The sequence below is a fragment of the Arachis ipaensis genome, chromosome B10, assembly GCF_000816755.2.
Source record: "Arachis ipaensis cultivar K30076 chromosome B10, Araip1.1, whole genome shotgun sequence".
Taxonomy (NCBI): domain Eukaryota; kingdom Viridiplantae; phylum Streptophyta; class Magnoliopsida; order Fabales; family Fabaceae; genus Arachis; species Arachis ipaensis.
Window position 1 is genome coordinate 134,628,209 of NC_029794.2, and position 8,606 is coordinate 134,636,814.

The 8,606-nt window shown below is 28.1% G+C and overlaps 1 protein-coding gene and 1 pseudogene across 1 annotated transcript in view; both read left to right on the forward strand.

The window, feature by feature from the left end:
• LOC107622975 overlaps nt 1-5,124 on the forward strand; it is a 10,294-nt gene extending 5,170 nt beyond the window's left edge. The window contains exons 2-3 of the mRNA XM_016325060.2: nt 4,564-4,674; nt 4,710-5,124. Coding sequence (XP_016180546.1) covers nt 4,564-4,674; nt 4,710-4,822 — 224 coding nt within the window. The 3' untranslated portion in view covers nt 4,823-5,124. The remainder of the gene's footprint in view (nt 1-4,563; nt 4,675-4,709) is intronic.
• Nucleotides 5,336-7,458, forward strand: LOC107621220 (annotated as a pseudogene).

An 8,606-nucleotide genomic window follows, 5' to 3' on the forward strand; every position in this document is an offset into this window, starting at 1 on the left:
ATTAATTTTTAAAGTTAATAATTTTCTAAAAATGAGTAATCTCAATTCTCAACAAGAAAGTATCTCCAACTTTAATTTCCTAATAATTCAATCAAATAATAAAATAATGAAGAGTTATATTCTATCTAAAATGAAGAGTTGTGATGAAGCTATCCTTCATAGTCTATGAAATTTATACTTTTCATCATATTAATCGTCTCTAAATCCAACTTTGTAATCCAATTTACTCGTTCGGAGGTATCAGAACCTGGTCAAAAATTGCCATATTCAGCAAACATAACGTTATCCTGTAAAAAAAATTTAATATTTTATACGATCGTCCAATAAAAAAATGTATTTACATAACTATTTAACACAAAACTGTAATTCTTAAAATATTATCAACTAAGTCTCATTGACATTGTTGCTTTGAATTTAAAATGAATTAATAATGTTGTTAATAAGATTATTAGCATAGGGATAGAATCTTGCTCATGTTGAGAGTAATTCCATGGTTTTTAATTAGCGGGTTGAATAATGTTGGTCATGTTTGTGTTGTAGAAAAGAACTTTAGCATAATATTTCCAAGGTTTTCCCAAAGAAGTAGAATCATTTCCAAAGACATTGCAATTCTTGAACACAAATTCATTTGAATCTATCGAATTTGTTCTCTCTTGTGCTGTTATATATCTTACAAATCTTTTTCCTAATGCCCTTCCAATCACATTTATATTATATCTCTGTTATTACCAACACAACAATAATACATTTTAATTAATCATCAATTCTCATTCAATCTTTTTTTTTTTGTGAAATTTATGATACTTGTAGTTATAATAATTACCATGGTTAAACAATTTTAACATTACTTAAAAACTATTATTAAAATTAAATTCATATATAAATTTTTATATGAATTTCATCTTAAATTTCAAATCAATTTTTATTATATATAATTCTATAAATATTTATGTGACATTTTATAATACTTAAAATAAAATTAAACTAAAACTAAGTATTAGAGATGCTCTTATTACGAAGAAATGTTATTTTAACTTTAATAATAGACACAATAACATGTACCTTTTATATTTTAATGAAATTGAATTACCTCAAACAATGATTGACCAGTACCAAAGATAAAATTAACAGCACCTTGAATAGTACAAAGTTTGTAGTAATGTTTTCCTTGATGGTCCCATAAAGTGTCTTGCAATTCAAAGAATTCAACTATATAAAAATAAAACTTGTCTCTACTTATCATTGCAGCTACTCCAGGAGAACTCTGGAGTTTTTATTTATTGGATTGTTATATGTATTCTGTTTCAAAAAAAAAAAAAAAAGTAAATGCAACAAAATAAATAGATTTTATTTACTTTTTTGTTTTGTTCTGCGAAACAGAATACATACAATAATCCAATAAATAAATACTCTAAAGTTCTGTAGTAGCTCCATTGATAAGTGGAGACACGTCTTATTTTTATAAAATTGAATTCTTTTGGATTACAAGATTTTATGGGACAATCAAGGAAGACATTACTACAAACTTTGTACTATTCAAGGTGCTGTTGATTTTATCTTTGGTGTTGGCCAGTCATTGTCTGAGGTAATTCAATTTCATTGAAATATAAAAGGTACATGTTATTGTATCTATTATTATAGTTAAAATAGCATTTCTTCGTCATAAGAGCATCTCTAATACTTAGTTTTAGTTTAATTTTATTTTAAGTATTATAAAATGTCACATAAATATTTATAGAATTATATATCATAAAAATTGATTTGAAATTTAATGTGAAATTCATATATATATATATATATATGTGAATTTAATTTTAATAATACTTTTTAAATAATGTTAAAATTGTTTAGCCACGATAACTATTATAACTACAAGTATCAAAAAATCCACAAAAAAATAGATCGAATGGAAATTGCTGATTTTTTAAATGTATTATTGTTGTATTGGCAATGACGGAGATGTAGCATAGATGTGATTGGAAGGGCATTAGAAAAATGGTTTGTAGGATATATAATAGCACAAGGGAGAACAAATTCAACGGATTCAAATAGATTTGTGCTCAAGAATTGCAATGTCTTTTGAAATGGTTCTACTTTCTTGAGATAGACCTTGGAGACCATAACACAAACATGGCCAATATTACTCAATCCGCTGGGTGGGATTGCTCTCAACGTGAGTAAGACTTTATCACTATACTAATTATCTTATTAATTCATGTTTAATTCAATGCAACAATATCAATGACTTACTTGATAATATTTTAAGTAATATAATTATGTATTAAATAGTTATGTAAACAAATGATTTTGATGCTAATGAGTTATAGCTCAAATGGCATAGACTCTCCATACTCAATTAAGAGGGCGCCGGTTTCGAGTCACATATCATTGGTAAAAAAAAAAAACATGATTTTGATTGGATGATCATATAAAATATTAATTTTTTTACAGCGATAATGTGAAGAGAAAGAGAAAAATCAAAGAGCAAAACCAAAATCTGTGAAGAGAATTCTTGTTTAGTTTTGAATATTGGCACCGTGTTGTGTTATCGTGTTGATCACTTCACATCTTTTTTGAATTTTGTAAGCTGGGAAAAAAAAATACAAGTGAAACGAGGAAGAGGATATTTTTATCCGAAAAATAGGAAAAAAACGATTTTAAAATAAAACCCAACGTTAGAAATAATTTTGAATAAAAAAAAATCTTAGGAATAATTTTAATTTTCTGTTAAAATTATAGAGATCAAAATTGTAATTCACCCCTTATTTATAACATTCTTTACATTTTTCAATGTACTTGTATTTTACTTGTCCATGTCAACATCTTTTGAGTCATAAACATACTTAAAATTAGAGGAAGGACATATACCTAAAATATATAAGTAGCCAACATATTTTAAGTATGTTATATATTATCACTCATATATTATCACATAAACAAAAGAAACTAAATTTATATTCTCTATTCAAAATTAAAGTCATAATTGTTTATAAAAACAATTTAGACGAGTAGATTTTATATTTTCAAAAATCAATAATTATCCAAATATTTGAAGAAGCAAGCGACAGCCATCCTTGAGGTCCATGATGGGGGAGAACATGGTCTGTTACTTACAGTTTTGGCAAATTCAATTCTGGATGGAAGAGATTTGCAAAAGACAATAGTTTGAATGTAGGGGATATTTATGATTTTGAGCTCGCCAATCCCAAAGACCTTTATTTTAAGGTATCCATAGCTCGAATTGAAGAAGAGGAACTTCCGCTATCACAAGGTAATTATTATAGTTGGTATTTCAGTGAAAGAGTCCCAAATTGTTCTGCTTCTGCATTGTAATGGTTGCAAGTGAGTTAGTTACACGTTATTGGTAGTGGTAAGTGGTAACACCGTAACAGTTTCTTGTTATAGATGTTGAGGTAGCAGAGTTTGTTAGTCCAAGTCACCAGTAGTCTCTTAACAGTTTCTCTCAACCCAGCTTTCTCTATTTTATTGTTATGGTCATTTTACAAATCAGATGCACCCATTTGTTTTTGAAAAAATTACAAATTTCATAATGTTAAATCCAGCTATTCGATTCTTTAAATATATTCCTTCTGTCTTTAGATAATTATATTGAAAAGGAAAAAGTATTGATTAATATGTATTGCTTTTCTTTTCTGAATATTAAACAATACTTCTTCAAATATATCTTTTGATATGCTAAACTTTTATCTTGTTAAATTATATATATTAAAAATACAAATTTACCTGTCATAAAAAAAAATCAGTTTTCTAGTTTAGGATAATAATATATATTGGTACCTAGTTTTACTTTATGCAATAGCTTTTAAAGATAATTTTTTTGGCATTTCCAATTGCACAATTTTAAATAAAAGAAAATTTCACCACCATAATAAGTTTCATATTCCCTGACTACATAATTTTCAACATTCTCCATTGTTTTGGGATGTGGCTGCAAATTGTTATCAACAAATTTTTCATATGCAAAATATTATTTTTATCCTAAAATTTTTCGAGACGGAAACTGAACTTTAATATTTTATATCTAAAATGCCTCATTTCAATTAATTAATTCTAACTTTATCCTTTATGCAAATTAAATTAGAGCTTCATTCTTATTTCAGTCTGTGTCTTTTACTTTATACAAAAAATAATACTGAGCCTGTCTCTCAAATGTCAGTGTTTCCATCTCTATCTCTCTTTCAAACGTTACCTAAGTTACACAATAGCTTTTAAAGATAATTTTGTTTCACAATAAGAATGGCAAATTTGCCAAAACTAGGCATGTGTTATCTACTTTCATTCATATTGGATTTTTTCCTTTGCTGATTAAAGAAATAGGACCAGTGTTTTCTCTACCTTTATAGCTATGTTACAGTGAAGAGGCTGAAGGTCATCATAATATGATATCTGCTTGCCCTGACGGTCCAATATATCAAAATGATGCGGCCGGACCCAGCAATATGGGGGAAGGTACGGTATCCTTCCTTGTTCTGGCTACCATCAAGAGCTTATAGTAATGGTAACATGTTTGCTGTTTTCAATTATTATTTTCCAAATAAACAGGTTTGCCACGTTTAAATGAGGCTGTTGTTGGTATCAGTAACAGTGGTCTTGAAACTTGCATTAAAGAAATATATGAAAAGTTTGATGAATTAAGCATATTGGAAGAACTACGTAACGAAGAACGGCAGTGACTAGAGTATTGTGGCAGGAAGAACAAAATGAATGCTTGGTTAAAGAAAGTAGAAGGCCTGAAAGAAGAAGCAGCTCAGATATTGCTGCATCAGGATGCTTTGCAAGACCCTCAAAAGGAAATAGATGATTTGGAAAGCAAATTGACCAATGTACCGTGAAATGCCTCGCTACATGCGAGATTGTCTAAAGGATGACAACGTCATCGGTGTATGTGGAATGGGAGGAGTGGAAAAAACATTAGGAATCAGATAATTCCAGAGGGCACATCACCAGAGTGTCCGCAATTGTCCACCTTGAATTTTAGTGACAATATGATTAGATATATTCCAGAATGTTTTTTCTACCGCCTTGAAGCTCTAACTCTACTTCATTTATCCTACAATAAAGAGTTAACATCCTTGCTGAATTCATTCTTTGGATTGTCCAAAATTGGAGAGATTGTATTGTATGTCTGATCCCCGTTCCTTCTGCCAGCATCTTCAAAATCTTTTAGAGTTATCATATGTTTATGGTTTTAATATTTAAATCAAATCTGATATAATCTAATAAGATTAAATCTGATTTAAATTAATTATCTTATGAGTTAAATTAAGTTATCTTATCTCATCTTTAGAAGAGTTAAATTAAGTTTTCTTATCTTATCTTTTAGTTAGTTTTTTTATGAAGTTATTTAAACACCTTTGGTGAGACAAATTAGACAACTTTGATAAATAAAATTTTCTTTATGCACGTTTTTCTGGTGTGAAAAAGTGAGGTGAGTGACATTTGTTGCATAAAGAAGACTGAAGTATTAAAAAAAACTTCAATTTGATCCCAACTATTAACACAGGTGTTGAATTCGTTGAAGATGTTGCTATTTCTTGTTCGTTGGTGGATTTGTGTGTTTGTGGTGTTAAATTCAGGAGTTGTTAATGGTCAAAATTACCGAACTGTTAGAGATAGAATCCTTCCATTTAGCAAAATTGTTGTCAATTCTTTGGGACATGGCAACTTCTCTACAATTCAATCTGCCATTGATTCTGTCTCTTCCAACAATAAGTATTGGGTTTTAATCAATGTCGAGGCTGGTATTTATAGGTAATAAATTCAATATTCTTTTGCTATGCAAAGAAATAGTAACTTTTTTTAGATAATTATTCACATCAAATGTTTATGTGAAAATAATAATTATAAGTAAAAACTTAGATACAGTTAATTTTACGTAAAGTTGATTGTACCTAAGTTTTCACCTAATTTACTATTATTTTAACATACAATTTTTATGTGAACAGTAATGTTTTCGGAGAGAGTCTTATTTACTATTATTTTGAGTTGTGGCATGTAACTCTTTTATTGAATTTGACTTAAGAAATTTGGTATTACAGGGAGAAAGTGACGATTCCAAGTGATAAACCATATATAATACTGAAGGGAAGTGGAAAGATGAGAACGTGGGTTGAATGGGATGACCATAATACAACTGCTCAGAGCCCCACCTTCCAATCCAATGCTGATAATATCGTTGTCAAATCCATCTCTTTTAGGATAATTAACCATAATTAATTAATCAATTAATTAATTAATTATTATATCATTCTCTGCCTATTTTAATTAATCCATCTATTTTTTTGTGAAACAGAATACATATAACAATCCAATAAATACAAATCCCAGAGTTCCTGCAGTAGCTGCAATGATAAATGGAGACAAATCTTACTTTTATAGAGTTGGATTCTTCGGATTGCAAGATACTTTGTGGGATAATTATGGAAAACATTATTATAAACTTTGCACTATTCAAGGTGCTGTTGATTTTATCGGCCAGTCATTATTTGAGGTAATTGACTTTCATTAAAATATAAAAGGTGCATGCTATCATATTTATTATTATCGTTAAAATAACATTTTTTAGTAGTAAGAGCATTTTAATGCTTAATTTTAGTTTAATTTTATTTTAAGTCTTATAAATGCTACATAAATATTTATAGAATTATATATCATAAAAATTGATTTGAGATTTAATGTGAAATTTATATAATATATATATGAATCTAATTTTAATAATATTTTTTAAATAATGTTAAAATTGTTTAGCCACGGTAACACAAAAATGGATTGAATGGGAATTGATGATTAATTAAATGTATTATTGTGTTGGTAATGGCAGAGGTGTGGCATAAATGTGATTGGAAGGGCATTAGGAGAAGGATTTGTAGGATATATAACAGCACAAGGGAGAGAAAATCCTAAAGATTCAAATGGATTTGTATTCAAAAATTGTAATGTCTTTGGAGATGGTTCTACTTTTTTGGGAAGACCTTGGAGACCTTATGCCAGAGTTCTTTTCTACAATACAAGTATGGCCAACATTATTCAACCCGCTGGTTGGGATCCATGGGATTCCTCTCAACATGAGTAAGACTCTATCATTGTACTAATCATCTTATTAACAACATTATTAATTCATGTTAAATACAAAGCAAAAATATCAATGTGACTTAGTTCATAATATTTTAAGAATTATAGTTATGTATTTAATATTATGTAAATACATGATTTTGATCGGACCATCATATAAAATATATTTTTTGTAGGGATAACATTATGTTTACAGAGTATGACAATTTTGGACCAGGCTCTGATACGTCCAAACGAGTCAATTGGATTACAAAATTGGATTTAGATACCGTTAATATGATGACAAACACCAGTTTCATAGACTCTGAAGGATGGCTTCAAATTAGCTCTTCATTTTAGAGAGAATATTATCAATATTTTCAACTTCATTTTAGATAGAATATAACTCTTTATTATTTTATTATTTGATTGTATTATTAGATAATTAAAGTTAAAAATATTTGTTGAGAATTGAGATTACTTATTTTTAAAAAAATTGTTAACTTTAGAAATTAATTTTATAAATATTTACAATCAATCTATACGTACAAATTTTTTTGTTATACAAGTCGTACAAGTTCTTGATATTCCTTATCCCTAAAACGTACTTTTTATGTCAAGTATGTTTCAGGTGCCTCTTATGTCACCAATCGTTAATAACAAGTATTAGTGCTTGTTTGGACGTCATTATTTTGATAAAAAAAAAAATCCTTTTTCAATGAAAAAATATCTTTTTTTATTTTTTAGTGTGTTTGGCAAATTTCGAGTAGTAAAAGTAAAAGTACTAGAAAAATCAGAAAAACATCTTTTTTTTTAGAAGCTGTAATTTACATCTTTTTTTAAAAGATTTTTTTTCTTAAAAAAAAGATGTTTTTCATGTAATAAATAAACAAAAAAAGTACTTTTATATTGTTGTATCCAAACATAATTGATAAATAAAAAGATCTTTTTGCATGAAATACTCAAACATAAAATTACTTTTACTTTTCCATAAGATCTTTTAAAAAAAGATAACTCGAAAAAAGATTTTTTTTTAGAAGCTCACCCAAACAAGCCCTTAAATGAATAAATTTTTAATATTTGAAAAACTAGATTGATAAAATTTTTAATGACAATTTAGAGAATAATTAATTTTTTAGGAACGAATTTGTTGACGGTTTTATAATTTTCATGGGTAGTAAGGACTTATGTGCAAATTTTATTGTTGCTGGAAACCGCGTCCTGCATTCAAAAGTGGCAGCCGGTGGTCTGACTTTAGTTGCCTGAGCACCAACCCCATTTGCAATCCAACACATACAACAAATGCCAAGAGCACGTTATGTTGCCACGCTTCTAAAATAACGCATTCAAATAACAACACACACACTGGTCCAAAAAATGAGAGGGAAAACGTTATATATTTTCATTTTCATTCATGTTTGTATTTTCATATCATTTTATCTCTTATCTAAACGACAAACCTACAACACCGCCCCACGGTCTTTTACAACTTTTTATATTTTTTATTTATTTCATTACAATTTATTTTTTTTTTT